The following is a 21944-nucleotide window of genomic DNA, read 5'->3' as shown; positions in this document are numbered from 1 at the left end:
ACATAATATTCAGTGCTGTCGTAGCCGGCAAGGTAATACTTGTAGACACAAAGAGGTGATCTGCATACACAGTGGAGCATTGACTCGGCAATGATGCAGAGACTGCACATGGCAGACAACGGACTATGTTGGCCAGGATAGTGGAGGCTCACATTGCTGCACAGAATGTGACTCTGAACAGCTGACTGATGTGTGGCAGTGGTGAGGGATCCCCAGGAAGCAGCGGCTAGAACGGTGCCGGCTACCTGGGCTTCGCAGACAGGCAGATGTCCCTCCTTTGTGGCCCAGTGGTGGCAGAATTATGGTGCTGGTGCACAGTTGGCCAAACTCACTGACGGGCTAGTATGGCTACTGCTAAATACTGCTTCCATGTTCTGACAGTAGCGGAAGGTATGACATTTTGGTGTCACTTCAAAACTTCTGGAACAGAGCAATGGCAAGAGTCTGGTGCAATCGGCAGTGCATGTCAATGACATAAAAGTCAGTCAAAACAGAGGGGCTTCTCAAAGACCGGTTTTGGGGCATTGACGCTCAGAAGAGGGTCACGGAAGTTCTGCTGTTAAGGGGTGGTGATAAAGTGTGGACAATGGCTGGCTGTTTCCTATGTCCACGGGTTGTGGCATGATTTCAGCACTTGTTGTCTGACAACATAAGAGTTGATCATGCAATTCAATGACCAGAACCCGCTGTCTGCCTACAGGCTTGTTGCAGTTGTGGGCTACATCTTGTGCTCCTACTTCTACAGTTTTATCCATTACAGAAATTTATGGTTGCACCATCGCTCTTCCAGAGTGATATGTAACATCACAGATGGTGACAATGTGTGAATACATTATTTTGGGATAGTGGTATTGCCATATAGCTCTTGATCTGTGTAAACGGAACATTACCTTTTCTAGAATTTTGAAAACTGATCTAAGAAATAAGACTGACTGGTATTTACTTGATTGGAATGCTCTTGAGCCATGTTCATCAACAGAACATTTGTTGCAAGTCTCTTTTACCTCTCAGTGGAATGTCTTGCATAAAGATTTTTATTTAATATTCATCTTTATAGAAGACCAAAAAAATTGAGAAAGTATCTTGAAATAATGGTGTGTTGCACATGGAAATATTTTGTCTATCCTCAGTCTGAGAACTGAGTGCCCTGCCCTTCCTTTTTGACCTTCTCTAAACTATTTTGTCACTGAAACAGGAACTTTTAGTTCTGAAGCTAGGTTTTTTATTTGTGTTTTTAATAGAAGCACCGCTTATTTTGACTCGTGAAAGTTAGTGGTGGCAAGCATTTCTCTCTCATAATTCATTAGTTTTCGTGACTGAATATCTCTTTGATATGATTGATGTTAAGTTCTGGTAGTTTGTTTGCCAATAACTCAAAATCCTTTTCTATTAGGGTAATTGAACTTTTACGTATGCCGCTGAAACTTATTTGCTTTTTTGCAAAAATAGCAGTACCACCATAAGTGGAGAATTTCCTACTAAACTCTAAATTATAATTCCTGCTAGTGAGGTTAGTTTGATTTAACCACTGTGTAGCAGTTTTTCAGTAATGCACATTATGTCAGCATTTAGTTTATCCTGGAGCTTCAGACGTTGCAATCTTGTATTTAACAGACAGGACATATCTTTGGTACTTCAGTTGACGCTCTTACCAAAGATGTTTGTAATAAAAACAGTTAGAATCTTCAGCATTATTCTTGTTCAAATTGGTGGCCACTGCTGAAGTTTATGTTGCACAACTTCCTTTGTTTCTGCAGTTAATCAGCTTAAACCAACCAATTTGTAATTTCAGTTGTGTGATTGATTATTAGATTTTTGTTGGTTTTGAGTTCTCTCCTCCGTTTATCTCTATTCAAATCAGTGTCCGATTCATAACTTGACTTTCAGAGGTTTCGGCTTCTCTTCTTTCACTACTGTTGTTTTCGTTTAAAATCACTTTGTAGTTAGCATCAGACTGTCAGTTTTACTGCCTACAAATGTGTAAATATGTTTTTGGCTGGTAGCTCATTCCCTAATGCATTTAAGTTAAGTAAGTTGAGTCCTTGAGCAGTATGGCAATTTATCTTAGGCATTTTATTTCAATATGTTGTATTAATACATTATCTGTCAGTTACTACAAACTTGAGCTAATCAAGTAGTGAACTTAAGCTACTAAAATATAAATAGCTGATAGCACCTGTAGACAATCGTTTCTTTAAGATTCTTTTAAGTAGCTTACATCAGAATCATCACAAAATAGTAATCCCTTCTTTATGTGTGACACACAAGCTCATAAGAGCATCAACATTTTTAATGTACATTTCCAAGTACCTACTCGATAATTATTTATTCTTATTATGGGAAGATACTGAAATTTTTTGTTCTACACAGAATTAACTTACTCCTGCGTTTTTAATTTATTTTTATTTTTTTAAATATGACAGCAAGTGAAAGGCTTTGACATACCCAACAATTCATATAATATACAGAGTGTAACCGGTATAAGTGCAGATATTTTTATGTGGTACCTTATTATGTACATACATGAGTTTTTTGTTTGTTTTTCTCTCCGCCGAGCAGTCTTCCCACAAACACATCACTAACTTCACAACCTCATTTTTCTACACAGTCATAATTGCACCACCAAGTGGATGCTGCGTGTCAGAAGAGACTAACCATTCTGTGTCCAGGTGGCCACATTTCAACAACTGATCTGCTGCCCGGAGGAAAATAAGCACTAATGTCTTGCTCTTGGCACATGTATTAGAAGGTACTCTCCAACCTAAAAACATAAAACCTGTAATAGCTGTAATTATTAGGCTGCATATGATGTAAATACCAATTTCATGTTTTCAGTACACTGTCCTCAGTCACCAATAGAAATATCTGCATTTATACCTGTTACACCCATGTGTTAGCCATGCTTAATTTTGCAGAATAAATACATTTTCGGCAAGTGTACGTATCAATTCCCGTTCCCATGCAGTCACCGTAGTCTACATTCTGAACAAAGTGCATGAGAGTGACAGTAAAGTCAGGTCACTGCATGATTGACATGTAAGTGGCAGTACCCACACGTTCCCCGCATCACCCTGTGGAGTGGGAACAGCACATGGAGCTCTTTGTAAAGTCAGTGAACTTCAGTTAATGTAGCATTGTGAATTGTTGCTACAATTTCATTTGTTACATGGGAATTATAACATCTGGAGTTTTCATAATATTCAGTGAATGCACAATCTAATTTAAATTCAGTATGCCACCGCTGTCCTGGACATCATCGCTGGCTGTCAGGGCTCAATTCACAGTGAGACTCATCACTAAAGACAATTCTACCCAGGCCAAAAACAGTGTGGAGATGCCTCAGAGAGCGGTGGAGTGGCAACGTGACTGTTAGCCACCATAGGGTTCGAAAACCAGGAATGATGGTCTGGGGTGCCATTTCATTTCATAGCATTATGACCCCTTTGCTTGTTGTCCAGTGCGTACAGCACTGCGATAAGTCTATAATAGTAATTATTATATTGATTAATATTCTATAATTTTTATTTTCACGGAATATCATACTATCTAACAACAGGAAAAAACATATGTGTCTGCCAATGTTAGCCCTATGGTGAGCAGTTTTAGACTGTAGTATGCTACTGTCTATTTATACATGCTGCCCTTTGAATTTATTATTATTGTCGGGACACATGGAGGCTCCTTCTATAATCCCATGCCCACTGCCCCAACTCTCCTATTGAAGTTTTATGTGAAAATTAATTGTTATATTGTCATACTTTTTAAAAAGTTTTTCTTCCATTAACAGTCATGTCACACCAAAAAAATGCACAATGCCTTGGCGAGAAGGAAACTTAACACATAAATCACCAGAATGTAAAAATTGTCACAAACACAATAAAATAACAATAATGGAATTTCGTAGTTGAAGCAACATGTAAAATAAGGAAAGGTAACCATTGTGTGTATATAAACATGTAACAGGCAACAGTGTCATTCTGTGCCAAATGGTGTATATGTTCCCCCAAGTTCATCATTGATTTTAATGAAATGTTACATGAACATTTACACATTTCCAGTAAACAAGTTTCACCATCACCAGTTCAATATTTGCAGAGATATAGTCATTTTTTTGACCTATAATGCAGCTTTCAACAGTACTCCCTTGTGTTTTCAGCAATTTTGAGCCATATCTCTGGCAATATTTTCCTGAAAGCAATAAAACTACGCCATCTTGTACAAATTTTTGCTCTGTCTTAATCAAAGTAGTAATAAAAGCTTTTTTGATCAATTTTGATATGGCTAATGTGAATCCTGAAAAACATTTGGAGTTAAGCTTCTTATATCTCTGTGAGTAATTTCAGGATAAACCAGATACTTTCCACATGACAGTACAAGGTCTTAAAATATATAATTTCATTCTCATGCTGCCTGTCAATAGTTTACTAAATGGGGACAAAGCTCACAGTCCTTCTATAAAAGCCAAAACATATCTTCTGCGCATCTTAAAAATGCAAACTCTTTTTAACCATTTTCATTAGAAAAACCATGTTCTGAACCCTCTAAAAATGCCCATCTTCTGCTGGTTCTTAAATAATAACTGATACCTTTCATTGTATTCTAAAATTGTTTAGTACTTTAAGGGGAAGGTAAATCAAAAGTTCTGATGACTGAAGTTGAGGCAGCATAAGTTGATCCCTCATAGTTGCAGTGTTCTGAGCACAGCAGCTTTGCGGACTTACCTCAACCAATAATGTAACACAATTTTGTAAATGTCTCAATGGCAATGCCTCAGTGTTGTCAAAGCTCTATGGATGGGTACTGTCTGGGTTGATAGCCATTAGAGCTCCACACTTGAAAGCTAGCAACAGTTCTGTGGACTGTCAGAGAGCTTCTTACACCATCTAGACTATAGGAAATGAGACTGAGTCAGAAGTACTCGGAAAACTTTTAAAAAAGGAGGGTGAGTGCCTTTTGTCATGACTCATCATGACGTATTTCGGCCTGTTTTTTTGCTGTAACAACTACATAACCAAACTGGTTATAAACTTCAGGGCGATGGACATAATGATTGTAAAATTCTTGTGTAAGTGCTGCAACATATATAAACTACTTTCAAGTCTTACATCACTGTCACAGTGGTGAAGTTCATAGCACTCTGCCAAATATCTTTTGGAAAGTATTCGTATTATAGAGAATTTTGGCCATATTTTTTTATTTTGCAATTCTGTTGATGTGCTAGTTTAATACTGGTTAAAAATAGAACATATTCTGTGTTCGCATAGTTTGGGGATTATGTGGAACATTAGTATACTGATCAACAGTTGTATAAATGCCATGCTTAACTGCTGCTGGTTTCTTTTCAAGTAAAAAAAAACAGCATTCTCATTGTCATAGGGACAATGCCTGATAAGGTAGCTGTGCAACAGCAGCAACAGTTGGGTTTCTTTACTAATGAAGCCTGTAAAGGTTTCTTTTACAGGGTCCAAAGTGTCTTTAAGTGTAAGAGTTCAAAGCTATATGTGGTATCTTTTAGTATCCTAAGCTTATGTTTACTTCAAGCTATTTGAATTTTTTGCAGTTTTCATTCATTTCCTGTAGCCTTTCATGAGGAAAACTATACTGCTGGCCAACGATGTCACTGAGGCTGCTGGAATAACTGCAGTAATTTGCTGTTCCGGAAAACAACACCTGCCACTCCTTGATGGCCAATAACATGAATTTGCTGGGCCATATGGGTGGATAGAGCTCATTAAAGCACCCTTCTATTAGCAAAAGTCTCACAGATATTTCAAATCCACTACTATTTTTCCATAAATGCATGAAACATATTATCCTGACTGTAGGGCTGCTCTATTTTGCTTCTGCGCTGAGAGCATTAATGTCATTAAATTTGCTTTCTTCAGCAAAGAATAAATTGAACAAAATAAAGATTTACAAGAAGAGAGGTTTTAACACAGGCAGAACAGACTTTAAATCTTCATAGTTCAGCCAGTTTGCATGAAATATTTATAAGCTGTACACACAAATTTCCCTAATGAATACAGGGGAAGGTGAGCCTGGAACTTCATTTTGATATATAGAGAAGTGATTTTCAACTGTTGGTTTCCTCTGTGTTCGACCAAGAGTTCTTTAGTTTAGGTTCTGACAGACTTGTTCATCCCTTTGCATAACTTTCACATATTTTTGCAACCTATTCATTCACTGACCTTCATTTTGCCCATGATATAGGAACCATAACTTTCAGTGTCAGAATGTTAGAATTTCTATTAAACCTGGCCCAGTCGTAGTTGTGTGAATTATTATTCAGATGCTTGTATTTTGTTTTATATATTGTTAGTCTATTGATATGATTGTTTAGTGAAAGAAACTTTTTGCAATGCAAAATATAGTAGTTGATGTTTTGCTGTAGCTCCAGGCAAATCCGTGATGATGGTTCTTCAAATAGTGATTTATGCCTCATGCCAGCAAAGGAAGTGGAACAAGTGTCTCAACTTGATTTGCCATCAAGTAGAACCAGTGGGTGAGTTCTGTGAATAAATATCATTTTTTGCGTTATAGCATTGCTGAAAAGAAACAGTTCAGTAATCATCTTTTTCTTTATCTCCTTCAATGCACAAGTACACAAATACATTAATGAGTGTAGTGATTCATATGAACACTTACAGAGGAATGTTGAATTTAGACTCTAACTTAATAAAGTCACATACCAAGGCAACACAAATTGTAATCCATACAGTACGAAGTCTGAGGTACAATTCCAACAACATGAAAGCCACTCAGGAGTTATATACGTAAACTGTTTCCTAGCCAGAAGTCCCAGATCCATAATGTAACAATAGGGGTAGTGAGTAAGGAGACATATTACACACTCCAGAAAAAAGCTAGTAGTGGTTATTCATTTAGCTTTCTATGTCGTCAGTTCGACAGCTTGAAATGTTTCAGACCTCTCCTGACTGTGATATTACTCACAGTGCTTATTTTGTGGTTGTAATATAGTGTTTGCTTCATTACTTTATTGCTCATGCTTCTTTTTCTATTGATTAGGTGCTCCCTTAAGCAAATATGTTTCTGCTGCTGACTCATTTCCGTTTGTCATGTGTTGATTGCTAAGATCACCTAAAATGTGATGCTGTTTTATGTTAAAGAGTATTATCACAGTCAGAAAGCAGAAATGAAGTATAGAGAGCAGATTGGAGATCTGGAAAGACAGGAAATTTGTGATTATGAAAGAAAGAGAAAACATTTTTGTGGAAATTGTGTTCTAAGCCCAGGAGATACGCCTCAGTCAACATTGCGGTGAAGTTCATGATGGAGGCACCACCTGCATGCTGTTCATTGATTCTTTGTCGGAAATTGTTGTACCATACAGGCCGTGTATAAGCTCACTCATCCCTTTGATAGACCCAAATGAGGAGTGTCAGTTAATCTCATGTTATGGCTAGTGTGATAAGGAGAGGTTATTGTTGGAATTCCTGTCAATTGATCCATGGTGACAGATGGCAAGTCCTCTATAGTGGAATGGGTTGGTGACTATAAAGTTTACATAACCTGACTAGGAACTTCATATCACTGTGTTCTACTCTGTGGTTTCCCAATATGTGCTCCAAGACTACTCTGGGTGGGAATATGTAGGAACAGGTCCAAACTGCCAAATGTGTACCTCATTACTGTAGCAAGTCACATTATGATATCACAAAGTACTTTTTGCAAGTGAACACACATACTTTATGTTTCGTTTCTCACAATGGAAGTTACTGTGACACCTCATACTTTTGCTTATGCTGGTAAGTGTCCTAGTCTTTTGTTTGCTTGTAAAATATAGGAAACTAGGTCACCAAATGTGTTTCGTTTTATTGCAATAAAATAACATCAGTGGTCTTGATGAATCATATTTACCATTTGGCTTGCTTTCTCCATCTAAAAGAAGTTCATTGCAAAAGATATTTTGTTAGTACTTAGGATTTTTCTCATATGTTTAGAAATATAGAAGTCGTAACCTTTTATGTCATTTTACTTACCCTTTTTACTTACCCTTGAGTTCTTAAAATTTGTCCCACCAGGGGGCCAGCAGCTCTTTTGTGGGTATGTGTGTGTGGCACGCATGGGTCCCTGAGCTACTGCAACCTTTATTCGTTCCTGGCTTGCTTTCCCTTCCCCTTCCTTCTTCTTCCTTTCCCTTTGCCCCTTCCTTTCCTTCTCTTGGTGTTCTTTATGTCAGCCAGGCTATCCTCATGACTTTGCTTCATGTTGCGGTTTTGGTTGGTTGCTTTTCCTCCTCCTTTTCGTCTCTCTCTCTCTCTCTCTCTCTCTCTCTCTCTCTCTCTCTTTCTCTCTCTCTCTCTGTCTCTGTCTCTCTCCTCTCAGGGGTTTGACATCTATCTCCAAATTTGAAATATGTAGTGTGAGCCAGATAGGAAAGAACTCCCTCCCTAACGTCTTTGGCGTGGGTTGCCCTCCCATCCTCCTCCTCCTCTCCCTCTCCATTTTGCTCCTTCCCTTCCCTTCCCACCGAAGCCCTTTCGTCTCCTTGCTAGGTCACTGGCTCGGTAACCAGTTCATGCAGTAGGGCTGTTATGTACTGCCTGAGCCCCCTGATACCACACAGCTCACGCTGCTGGTACCCATGCTGTGAATGCCTTGTGCAAGCCTAGGAGTTGTTTCCCATCTTTTCGGGGTATCGGAACTCCTGACAACAACCTTCTTGCTATGCCCACAAGGCAAGCCCCTGTTCAGAGTGGATGGAACCAAGGTGGACGTTTACCACATGAAATGTGTCTCTTCCTTTATGGAGTTTTGTCTCAGTTCCTGTTTCTGCCTATGCAGCCTTACCCTCCTTGGATACAACCTGGTCTACACCAGGGCCAACAGGGAGACTTTTGCCGTCACCAAACCCGGTTTCTTAGTGGAACACACTGAGGACAAGTTCAGTGAAGTTGGGTATTAAGCAAGATGAGATCTGGCTCTCTCTTTACAAAGACAACTTCTGCCATTCAGCCAGCCTCCCTCTGTGCCTGCAACTGTTTAGGAGACAACCCCATGGCTGTCGCTCCTAAGTCAGTCAGTCAGTCCAGTGATGAACATAGGGCTAATCTGTAATGCCGCCGCATTCATTTCATCTGACATATCCAGGAAGGCCCTAAGGAACATCATCTAGACACTGGCACTTTCATCATAACATTTGAAGGGAACACCCTGCCTGAGAAGGTCAAGGTAATGCTGTACAGATGCAGCCTGAAACCGAACATTCCACCTCCCATGCATTGCTTCCATTGCCCCAAGTTCGGCCATATGTCCTTTCAATGTGATGCCACTCTCATCTGTGGTGACTGTGGCTGCTCTCTTCATGTGGGGAGCCCTGCACCCCACTGCCTAACTGTTAAACTGCTGTGGTCTTCATTCTCCCCGAGCGTCCACTGTACATGAAGGAAAAAAGAATTCAGGAAATAAAGACCCTTGACGGTCTCAGCTACTTTGAGGCCTGGAAGAAATTTGACAGACTTCACCCTGCAAACTTGTCTGCCTTTGCCTTCCCTCCTCACTCCTCCCCCTTACCCCCATCTTGCCCCCCTTCCCTTTCTTCGCCCTCTACGGATCCCATCACTTCCCCTCCAGGAACCAGTCCTCCTCCACCTCCTTGCCAAGGAAAACGTGGCATTCTCTGGCTCCTGCAAGGAATGGGGCTCTGTCTTGGAACATCCCTCTCCAATGTTATCAGGGCAGGAACTGTGAATACATCTATAGTTGTTGCAGAAGTTCGCATTGTACTTCTGAACAACACAGTCACTGCAATATTGTATCACATATATAGAGAAGATGTTGAATCACAGACAGGCACAACAAAAAGATTGCTGCACATTTAATTTTGTGGCCAAAAGGCTTTCATCTAAAGTAGAATACACACACGCACATTCCCACATTTACAACTCACTCACATGTGACCACTGTCTGCGGTCACTGAGGCAACCTTCTTCTAAAGTGTCTGGCCCTGACACCAGTCTGGCCTCAGTGGCTAGAGACAGTGGTCATATGTGAGTTGTGCTTGCATGATTGTGTGTATGTTTTGTGCTTCAAAAGAAGGCCTTTTGGTTGAAAGCTTCAAGCAGCCATTTTGGCAACAGGGCACAGCCAACAGCAGGTTGTGGCACACATTAGAACAAATGATGCCTGTTGTCTGGGCTCGGAGGTCATATGTGGACCGTTACAGTAACTGGGAGAGAAGGTCAAGAAGACCAGCTTGTGCATGGAGTTTTAATGAAGCATACAAGTTGCAGCATTGTCCCCAGAACTGATTGTGGCCCTTCATTTCTGAGTCAAGTGGAAGGACTGAGGCAGAGACTTCCGAGGTCCAGTAGGAAGCTAGGCTCCATCCAGTCCAGATAATGATACCAGTGGGAAACCCAGGAGTATCAGTGTAAGATCGAAAGAAATGCCTCCCACAGGTGAGAGTATTAAAATCCTAGCGGTTAACAGCCAAAACATTCTCAACAAAGGGTCAGAGTGCAAAGTGCTCATGGAAAGCAATGAAGCTCACATAATACTAGGTACAGAAAGCAGATTGAAACTTGAAATTGATAGCAGTGACATTTTTTAGGAAAATTTAAGTGTGTATTGAAAGAACAGGAAAATGGAAAATCGAGTTGGTGTATTTATTGCAGTAGATAAGAAACTCAGATCCACCGAGATAGAAATTTAAGCAGCATGTGAGATTATTTCTGCGAGATTCAGTTTCAGCAATAGGCATAAAATGGTAAGTGGATGCTTCTGTTGCCCACCAGAATCATCTTCTGATGTAACCGAAAACTTCAAAGAAAACCTCAGTTTGCTTGCACATAAGTTTCCCAATCATACTGTAATAATTAGTGAAGACTTTAATCATCCAACAATCAGTTGAGAAAGTTGCAGTATTGTTAGTGGTGGGCATTATAAGACATCCTGTGAAACACAACTAAATCCCTTCTCTGAAAACTACCTAGAACAGGTACGAGGGAAATATATTGGATCCAACGGCAACAAATAGACTTGACCTCTTTGAGCACATCCACATTAAAACTGGTATCAGTGACCATGACACAGTTGTGGCTACAATGCGTAAGTACAAAGGATACCATCAACTAGAGTAATTCTAACCCCCTGGGAGTAACATTGACCACAGCGGCAATTTAACCCTTTTCTTTACACTTCTGGATAAACTTTTACATCTTCTTGAAAATAAAAATTATCATATAATCATTGGGATCTTTTAATTGAATTCACACACTTTAAAATATTTTAAAATATAATACAAGGTGTACAGATTTGCTACTGCAATTTTTTCCCCAACATTTGAGGTTTTAATGAAACAAATTGGTTACACATGTATCATTCAGAGTATTTTCCATTGTTGGCCACTACTTTCTCCCATCTTTCGGGCAGTGTAAGAATCCTGCATTGAAAAAATTGTTCATCTTTTGAAGTGATCCACAAGTCAAGCCAATTTGTGACTTCTTCATGAGATCGGAAGTGTTGGTCAGCCAGGCCATGTGCCATTGATCTAAACAGGCGATAGTCAGAGGGAGCAATGACTGGAGAATACGGCAGGTGGGATAGGACTTCCCATTTTAACGTTTCCAAGTACCTTTTGACCTCTTTTGCAATGTGTGGTTCAGCATTGTCGTGCTGCAAAACTACCTTATCGTGCCTCTCGCTCTGTAGTGGCCATTTGTCTTTTAATACTCTGCTCAAATGCATTAATTGCATTTGATAATGAGCTGTGATTGTTTCACTTGGTTTTAACACCTCATAGTACACGACGCTGAGCTGGTTACACCAAATGCAGAGCATGATCTTTGAACCGTGAATATTCGGTTTGGCCATCGGCGTGGATGCATGGCCGGGATATTCCCATGATTTTTTGCGTTTGTGGTTATCGTAATGAACCCATTTTTCATCCCCGGTCACAATGCAATGCAGAAATCCGTTTTTGCCTCTGAAGCAACTGTTCACAAACACACAAACCGTTCAATGTCTCTTGGTTTCAGCTCTCACAGGACCCAAGTTCCTTACTTCTGAATCATTCCCATAGCACAGGACACGCCCATCTACAAGAACGGTTGTAGGAAGTGATCCACAACACTATCGCTGATGTCCCCAACATTGATTTGTTGAAGGATCTTGGAACATATTTTGGGGTCAAACATAATGAGGTATCTTTAACAGAATGATCTCCTCTATGGCAAGTAACATGGATTCAGAAAACATTGATCACGTGAAACACAACTCACACTTTTCTCGCATAACATACTGAAAGCTTTGCATCAAAGGTATCAGGTAGATGCAGTCTTTATTGATTACTGAAAAACATTTGATTCAGTACAACACCTATACATGTCATCAAAAGCACAATCATAGGACGTATCAAGTGAAATTTGTGACCGGATTAAAGACTTTTTGTTAGGGAGGGTGCAGCATGTCATCTTGAATAGAAAGTCATCATCAGATGACTGGGGCTGTGCCCCAGGGAAGTGTGTTGGGACCCATGCTGTTCATGTTGTGTATCAATGACCTTTTAGACAAGTTAATAGTAACCTCAGACTTATTGCAGATGATGCAACTATCTGTAATGAATATATATCTGAAAGAAGCTGCATAAATATTCAGTCAGATCTTGGTAAGATTACAACAGACATGGCAACTTGCTGTAAATGTTCAGGAATGTAAAATTATGCAATATATATATATCTCCAAGACTTACCAAGCGGGAAAGCGCCGGTAGACAGGCACAATAAATAAAACACACAGAATTTCAAGCTTTCGCAACCAACGGTTGCTTCTTCAGGAAAGAGGGAAGGAGAGGAAAAGACGAAAGGATCTGCTTGTGTCTGTGTATGTATGTATGGATGGATATGCGTGTGTGTGTGTGTGTGTGTGTGTGTGTGTGTGTGTGTGTGTGTGTGTGTGTGTGTGTGTGTGTCCGCGCGCGAGTATATACCTATCCTTTTTTCCCCCTAAGGTAAGTCTTTCCGCTCCCGGGATTGGAATGACTCCTTACCCTCTCCCTTCTCCCTTAAAACCCACATCCTTTCATCTTTCCTTTTCCTTCCCTCTTTCCTGACTAAGCAGCCACCGGTTGCGAAAGCTCGAAATTCTGTGTGTTTTTGTGTGTTTTATTCATTGTGCCTATCTACCGGCGCTTTCCCGCTTGGTAAGTCTTGCTATATCCTATCCGAACTCCGGAGATGGGAACTTGCCCTTCAATATATCGTCTCTTCTCGTTATCTACCAGGCCTCAATCTCCACTAATTTCAAGTTGCTGCCACTCATACCTCACCTGTCATTCAACATCATCTTTGCCTCCACACTTCCGCCTTGACTTATATCTCTGCCCATACTCTTTGCCTTTAAATATGTCTGCTTGTGTCTGTGTATGTATGGATGGATATGTGTGTGTGTGTGTGTGTGTATGTGTGTGTGTGTGGGCGCGTGCGAGCATATACCTATCCTTTTTTCCCCCTAAGGTAAGTCTTTCTACTCCCGGGATTGGAATGACTCCTTACCCTCTCCCTTAAAACCTACATCCTTTCATCTTTCCTTTTCCTTCCCCCTTTCCTGACGAAGCAGCCGCTGGTTGCGAAAGCTCAAATTCTGTGTGTGTGTTTCTGTGTTTTATTCATTGTGCCTATCTACCGGCACTTTCCCGCTTGGTAAGTCTTGGAATCTTTGTTCAATCTATCCTTTTATTAATATTGTTGGCTACAGACAGCAAGACACACTTCCTTTATGCACACTTACTGATTTCAAAAGTTAAAAATTGTTGTTGTTGTGCTCATTCCGAATACCGGTTTCATGCAGTCTTCATACTACTGTGTTTTGTGCAAGTCTCTTCATCTGCATAGTTGTTGTATTGTACTCCCATTTGAACCTTGATCTCTCACTACAGTTTTTACCTCTCACATTTCCCATCAGTGACAGGTTAACTCTTCCATGATGCTTTAGAATGTGTACTATCAACCTTTTTCTAGGCAAATTGTGCCATAAATTTCTTTCTTTTCCCTGTTTTGATCAGTACCTTGTCATCACATATCCAATGTACCCATCTAATCTTCAGCATTCTTCAGTGGCACTACATTTTCAAAAGCTCTATTTTCTCCTTGTCTGTTTCTTTTCCAAATTGGACTACACTCCAGACAAAATACTTCAGTTTATATTAAATTTTAACATATTCCTCTTTTCTGAAAGATTTTCTTGTTATTTTGTGTTCATTTTTAATATTCTCTGTATTTCAACTGTCATCTTTTATTTTCCCACACAAGTAACAAAACTCTTGTTTTACTTTAAGAGCCTATAATATTAAAAAGCTGATTTTAAATCTACAAAAAAATTAACACTGATCAAGCTGACCTGAGAAAGCTGCATTATGTAAACAGTAATCTCAAATTATTTCACTATGAAATAGTATCAACTTCGACAAGAAAAATTTCATGGATTGGGTAAATCGCAGTCATCAATTCAGTACCTAGTGATACTAGAATAGAATGGATTTTGTTTGTGCAAATACTATTTGAAAAGAAGTAAATTATAAATAAGCAGTTGTCAGAGTGCCACTTACTGGTGAAGTTCAAAATAATTTTTCAGTCTTTAAGTTTATGTTAAGGAGAATATCACTGGTGTAAATGATGAGTGCTGATAATAATTGCTTCTGTAAGAATTCTTGGAGGGGACTTGTATTTAATGTGAAGAGGTTTAAACAATGGAAAGTTCAGGATTGAATCACAGGAATATTATGAAAAGGATAGAGTGCTACTCACAACATGGAGGAGTTGTTGAGTTACAGAAAGGCACAACGAAAAGACTTCTACACAAGTAAGCTTTTGGCCAAAAGGCCTTCTTCCAAAGTAGAAAACACACACATATTCACACAAACGCAAAAACACACATGCCCACTATCTGTGGCTGCTGTGGTCAGACTAATTGTGCCTAATGTAATCTGTTGTGTGTGGTGGGGGTAAGGAAGGGATATGGGGTGGGAAGAGGAAAGATAACAGGTAGGAATGTGGGAACATGCAGGGACATGTTGGGGCAGGGTAGTGCTGCTAGGTGCAGTTGAGAAGTTTGGGGCAGGGGGGGGGGGGGGGGGGGGGGGAGGCAGAAAATGAGGAAAGTAGAGAAGAGGGAAGAAGGACTAATGGGTATGTTGGCAGAATGGAAGGCTGTGTAGTGCTGCCGTTAGAGCAGGGAAATGGGTAGTTGGGTGGAGGACAGGAGCTAGTGAAGGGTGAGGGAATGTAGGACTATTCTAGGGAGAGTTCCCACCTGCACAGTTGGTGTTGGTAGGAAGGTACAGGCTGTGAAGCAGTCACTGAAGTTACGCACATTGTGTTGGGCAGCATGTTCAGCAACAGAGTGATACAGCTATCATTTGGCCACAGTTTATCAGTCAGCCTGTTAGTTGTCATGCCCTTGTAGAAAACAGCACAGTGGTTGTAACTTAGTTTATAGATCACATGACTATTTTCACAGGTAGCCCTGTCTTTAACATCTGTCTGAGTGATTACAGTGCAATTCACAATTAAGTGCATAGTAGAGGGTTCATTGAACCACCTTCAAACTATTTCTCTACTGTTTCACTCTCAAACAGCGCATGGGAAAAATGAACACTTAAATCTTTTTGTGTGAGCTCTGATTTCTCATACTTTATTTTGATGATGATGATTTCTCCTACATTGGTGGGTCCCAGCAAAATATTTTCCCATTTGAAGGAGAAAATTGATGATTAAAATTTCACAAGAAGGTCCTGCTGCAGTGAAAAATGCCTTTGTTTTAATGATTGGCACACCAATTCGAGTATCATGTCTGTGTCACTCTCTCGTGTATTTCCTGATAATTCAAAACAAGTTGTCCTTCTTTGAACTTTTTTGATCTACTGTATCTCATACAAGTCCCACATTTAGGCAGTCTCTTAGTAGACCTGTTGCATTTTCTAAGTCTTCTGCCAATATATCACAGTCTTTAGTTCGCTTTCCAGACAACATTAGCTATGCGATTGAAGTATTCATAAATTTTGTTTCTCTGTATTTAGTTGAATTCACAGCCTTTAGATTTGTATAATTTATTATGTAACCAAAATTGAGTGTATCCCATTAGTACCCATGTGAATGACTTCTTACTTTTCATTATTCAGATTCAATTGCAACTTTTCACACCATACAGATATTTTGTCTAAACCATTTTGCAATTGTATTTGATCATCTGATGACTTTACAAGATGGTAAATGACAGCATCATCTGCAAACAATCTAAGAGGGCTGGTCAATTTGTCTCATAAATCATTTATGTAGATCAGAATACTATGAAATGTGACCTTTCTGAATGGAAATGGTGAACGCAGTTGCATGACTGAGACGATACTCTGAAGGCACACAATTTGATTAGAAGTTAATTGTGAAGAATGATGTCAAAAGAATATTGGAAATCTAAAAATGTATAATTAGTTTGAGATTCCCTGATGATAGCATTCATTACTTAATGTGAATATCAAGCTAGTTGTTTTTCACAAGAATGATATTTTCTGAATCTATATTATCTATTGGTGAATAAATCATTTACTTTGAGGTAATTCATAATGTTAAAACACATATGTTCCAAAATCCTATTGCAAAGAGTCGTTAGTGACATAGGTCTTTAATTCAGTGGATTACTCTTATTTACTTTTCGATTATTGATATGACGTGAAACTTCCCAATTTTTGTCCACAGATGTTTCAACTTGGAAGCAGTTGTTAGGAGCCACTATATCAGCATGCTTTGATATGAACGTAACTGGATGCAATCTGGGCCAGAGAATTTACCTTAATTAAGTGATTTTAGGTGCTTTGTTAGGTGCAACTTCTAACTTATTTGTTGTGGTTGGCAGGAGAGCCAACACTGTGTTACTAGAGGAGGCCGAAAGGCACGCGATTTAGCTCACGCAGGCTGGGGTCAGGTCTGGAACAGGACAAGGAAATTAGAATTTAGAAACAACGGATGTAGCTGGTGGAATACTTAACTTTAATCCATTAATGACGAACGTCGGTCTTGACGGTACATGATTCAATATCAATAATAACTGATAATGGCACCTTGCTAGGTCGTAGCAAATGACGCAGCTGAAGGCTATGCTAAACTATCGTCTCGGCAAATGAGAGCGTATTTTGTCAGTGAACCATCGCTAGCAAAGTCGGTTGTACAACTGGGGCGAGTGCTAGGAAGTCTCTCTAGACCTGCTGTGTGGCGGCGCTCTGTCTGCAATCACTGATAGTGGCGACATGCGTGTCCGTCGTATACTACCGGACTGCGACCGATTTAAAGGCTACCATCTAGCAAGTGTGGTGTCTGGTGGTTACACCACATTCCTCCCCCGCAAATCGGCATACGGTTGTGGTATAAGGCTTCCGCCTGCCGTGGGGAGGACCCCATGTTGACGTATGCGACGAGGTGGGGAGCCTAACAACAGGCGAGGCTGTGCCACCCGCACCGTGCCATTCGGACCGTGGGGAGCTAGGAAATGCCTGAAAACCTACTCCAGGGTGCACGCCAACATGCGGTGTATGCGCCCGTAGAGAGACAGGAGGGGCCGAAGGGTTGACCTCCATCGGGCCCGGGGCACCCGACAGGCGAAGACGACATATGGTCCAGAGCGGGCAAGAGTTCCATGTTGGAGGACAACTGGTCACGGGAAGCGATTGGCAGTGCGTGACCCAGGGAGGCGCCCGGCGGCTGCAGCGGCGCGTCCACTGCGGGCGTCTCCGGCGGGAGAACAGGCGGCGGTGGCGCGTCGCCATGGGGCAAAATGGAAGGCAGCGTCGGTAACACCTGGGGCTGAGGTGATCCAGCAGATGGGTCCCTGGGGCCTCGACCGGACGGCACTGTCGCTGAAAGCAGACGGCGAGCGGCAGATCCCGTGCGACGACAGAGGCGCAGCTGATTGAGATGCCGCCGCACCTCACCAGAGGCCCCCAAAACCAGATACATAGTGTGTCCGAGGCAGTGAAGAATGCGCCCTTCGAGCCAATGCCGTGAACCTCGGTAGTGGCGATAGTAGACAACGTCGCCTGGAGCAAAAGCAGGTGTCTGCTGCTGCACGACTTGAAAGTCCTGATCAATCGTTCAGCTGCACCGTTTGACTGTGGTGAAAACGGCGCGGACGTCAGATGTTGAATACCATTGGCCTTGCAGGATGACTGAAATTCTGCGGACATGAACTGTGGGCCATTGTCAGAAACAATAGTCTGTGGAAGACCTTCAATGCAAAAGATAGCGGATAATGCTTGGATGGTGGCAGATGACATCTTGGAAGACATCTGGACAACAAAAGGAAAATACTGAATGAATCTATCACTACCAACCATCGAGCATTCCAGAATGGACCAGCAAAATAGATGTGTAAGCGTTGCCAAGGGGAAGTGGCTTTTGGCCATGGAAAGAATTTCTGCGGTGGTGCCGATTGTTGTTCAGCACACACCATGCAAGAAGAGCACATATTCGTAATCGCGGCATCGATTCCGAACCAAGTACAGTGCTGACGAGCAAGTTGTTTCGTTCGCAGTATACCCCAATGTCCTTGGTGGAGAAGCTGTAAGACAGAGTACTGTAACGAACGTGGTACCAAGACCTTGGACTGATCATTATCAGAACGCAACAGCAAAACACCACGTCGTACAAAAAGTCTCTCCTTGTGAGCAAAAAATCGGCGAACCAACGGGTCCCCGATCCGTGACGTTGACAAGGGCCATTTCGTAGCAACAAAATGCAGAACGGGAGCAAGAACAGGGTTGGCAGCTGTGGCTGTAGCTACACGACGAAAATCAATCGGAAACGATTCGACCACGTCATCGGTTTCCTCATCAAGGAACGTGCAAGCAAGTTTCGAGGAATCGAATGCCCTATCCTCAGCAACAGGCAAGCGGGACAACGCATCGGCATTGTGCTTAGCAGTGTACCGATACAAGATATCGTCGTGGTACTGCGAGAGGAAAATAGACCAGCGAATGAATTTCTGCGCTGTACGTGGAGGTACAGGCTTGGTTGGATGAAAAAGCAATGTCAAAGGTTTGTGGTCCGTGATTATGGTAAAGTGACGACCATACAAGAAATCATGAAACTATGTAACACCAAATACGAGAGCCAATGCTTCTTTCTCTATCTGTGAATAATTTCTTTGCGCAGACAAGAGCAATTTGGACGCAAAGGCAATAGGGCGATCGTGCGATCCATCTTTGTGCGCAAGCACAGCACTGATCCAGAAATCCGGTGCATCTACCATCAACAAAATGGGCTTCTGGCGTGAGGTCTGGAACAGGACAAGGAAATTAGAATTTAGAAACAACGGACGTAGCTGGTGGAATACTTAATTTTAATCCATTAATGACGAACATCGGTCTTCACGGTACATGATTCAATATCAATAATAACTGATAATGGCGCCTTGCTAGGTCGTAGCAAATGACGTAGCGGAAGGCTATGCTAAACTATCGTCTCGGCAAATGAGAGCGTGTTTTGTCAGTGAACCATCGCTAGCAAAGTCGGTTGTACAACTGGGGTGAGTGCTAGGAAGTCTCTCTAGACCTGCTGTGTGGCGGCGCTCGGTCTGCAATCACTGATAGTGGCGACACGCGGGTCCGACGTATACTACCGGACCATGGCCGATTTAAAGGCTACCACCTAGCAAGTGTGGTGTCTAGCGGTGACAGCACATTATTCATGTTTGCAGTTGTTCTTGATTCAAATTTTGGAATATTTACTTTGTCTTCTTTGGTCAAGGAATTTCAGAATACCGTGTTTAGTAACTGTTTTAGTTGTCATTAGTAACATTACTGTCACTATCGTGAAGTGAAGGTATGGATTACAATGTGCCACTGGTGTACTTTTCGTATGACCAGAATGTCTGTTTAGATTTTGTGCCAGATTTTGAAACATTTTCATTGTGGAAATTACTGAAAGCGTCTTGCATTGATGTTCGAGTTAAATGGTGAGTTTCTGTAAAACTATGCAAATCTTCAGGACTTTTTTATTCTTTTAAATTTGGTATGCTTTTTTTGTTGTTTCTTCAACAGTATTCTGACATATTTTGTGTACTACGGAGGATCAGTACCGTCTGTTATTAATTTATTTGGTATAGATATTTCAGTTGCCTTCAGTATTATTTCTACGAATGTAAACCACTTCTGTTGTATGCTTCATAGTCAGACTGGAGGGAGTGATGACTGTTTCTTAGGAATGCATCGAGCGAATTTTTTATCTGCTTTTTAAACAGATACATTTTGGATATATTTTTTGTGGATTTAAATGTTATGGTATTCAGTATTGCTATAATGACCTTGTGGTCACTAATCCCTGTATCCGTCGTGATTCTACCTATTTGTTCAGGGTTATTTGTTGCTAAGAGGTCAAGTATGTTTTTGCAGCCATTCACATTTCATATTGGCTCCTGAATAATCATTCAAAATAAGTTTTGAAGAAAGCATTCAGTACGATTTCGGACAGTTTTTTATGCATACAACTGACTTCTAAATACGTATTTTTGCCAACACAGTAAGCGGAGATTGAAGGCACTCTGTACACCCAAATGACGTAGAAATGTAGTAAGGTAGTCTTCCTACCATAGTATATATGCAAAATAAATAAAATTTTCTTATTTCCCATCCTTCTTGGTTAATGTGAGTAGATTAGCACTACTCATAACTGGTTCTGATTACTTTGTAGAATGAGCGTGCCCAGCAGCTGCTTCTACCAATTACTGTATAATTTTACTCATTTCACATTCTCAAAGACACTCCTTCAGCAAGGAATTTATATAACAAAATTTGTGAATGAATAATTTCCTTTAATTATATTCATTATTTAGAATTAATCATTCTTATGAGACTAATTAGTAGGAAATATCCGACTGATTGTTAATAAACCTCGTATGTGACCTCTGATGTCAGGAAGAAAAGAAGCATTTCCTCTAGAAGATATATGTTTGAAAATGAACGTCCAGTGGCTTTCCTTTGTGGTCACATTGTCAGCTGGTTTTGTTATTAAGCTATTGAATAATGTTTAAAATACTAGATGCCCCTTGCTTATTTTTGTGCTTTCGTTTTCAGGTCTGTATCTGTTGGAACTAATGTAACTACTTTAACCGGAAACCGTCTTACCATCAAGAGTGGAAACAAAGAAGTGGTGGTGGTTTTTATGAATTCTTCACAATCTGTGTGAGTGCTCTCAATCCATAAAGCTTTGATATTTGTAGCAAGCTCTCTCTCTCTTTCTCTCTCTCCCTCCTCCCATCCCTCCTCTTTTGTATGGGATTAAGCAGATAATCTACATTGTAATTGTGACAGTCATTTGATAGATTTTAAAGTTAAATATACTTTTCCCTTTTTTGACTCAATATTTTTGTCCACTAGAACTGACAATCGGGATTACAATGAAGGATTTTGCCAAAGACATTCTAAAAGAGTTTTAATAGAATTAATCCGTACTGGTGATGTCGATGTCAAAATTGTTGAATAACACGATGTATAATGAACATACTAGTGTAATATTTATACATTTCAATAAGGTATTTGACTGATGTAACAGAAAATAATAGTTTATCTGTCACTTCCATTAACTGTAGGGAAACTAATTATATGAATCCAAACTCTGACTAATCTCTCACAGTCTAGTGACACGAATACACTATCTCCCAATCCACAGTAATGTGTACCTAGACATCTTATATATATTAAAAATAAAGATTCCAAGACTTACCAAGCGGGAAAGCGCCGGCAGACAGGCACATGAACAAAACACACAAACACACACACAGAATTACGAGCTTTCGCAACTGGCAGTTGCTTCGTCAGGAAGGAAGGAAGGAGAGGGAAAAATGAAAGGGTGTGGGTTACTGACACCAAAAGGTGTAAATAGTACATTAGAAACAGTATTTTGTACCTTAGCAATTACAAATTGATACTTACACAAACA

At 40.6% G+C, this 21944-nt stretch overlaps 1 protein-coding gene across 50 annotated transcripts in view; it reads left to right on the top strand.

The window, feature by feature from the left end:
- LOC126336387 (uncharacterized) overlaps positions 1 to 21944 on the top strand; it is a 258002-nt gene that overhangs the window by 106418 nt on the left and 129640 nt on the right. For 37 of the 50 annotated variants that reach the window (XM_050000055.1, XM_050000060.1, XM_050000047.1 and 34 more), the window contains 2 exons: positions 6392 to 6502; positions 21080 to 21187. In XM_050000055.1, coding sequence (XP_049856012.1) covers positions 6392 to 6502; positions 21080 to 21187 — 219 coding nt within the window. The remainder of the gene's footprint in view (positions 1 to 6391; positions 6503 to 21079; positions 21188 to 21944) is intronic. The other 13 variants (XM_050000052.1, XM_050000040.1, XM_050000051.1 and 10 more) reach the window with 1 other exon arrangement.

This window comes from Schistocerca gregaria, chromosome 2, assembly GCF_023897955.1.
Source record: "Schistocerca gregaria isolate iqSchGreg1 chromosome 2, iqSchGreg1.2, whole genome shotgun sequence".
NCBI classification, from domain to species: Eukaryota; Metazoa; Arthropoda; class Insecta; order Orthoptera; family Acrididae; genus Schistocerca; species Schistocerca gregaria.
Note: the sequence above shows the minus strand (reverse complement) of the source record. Positions and strands in the feature narration are given on the sequence as shown.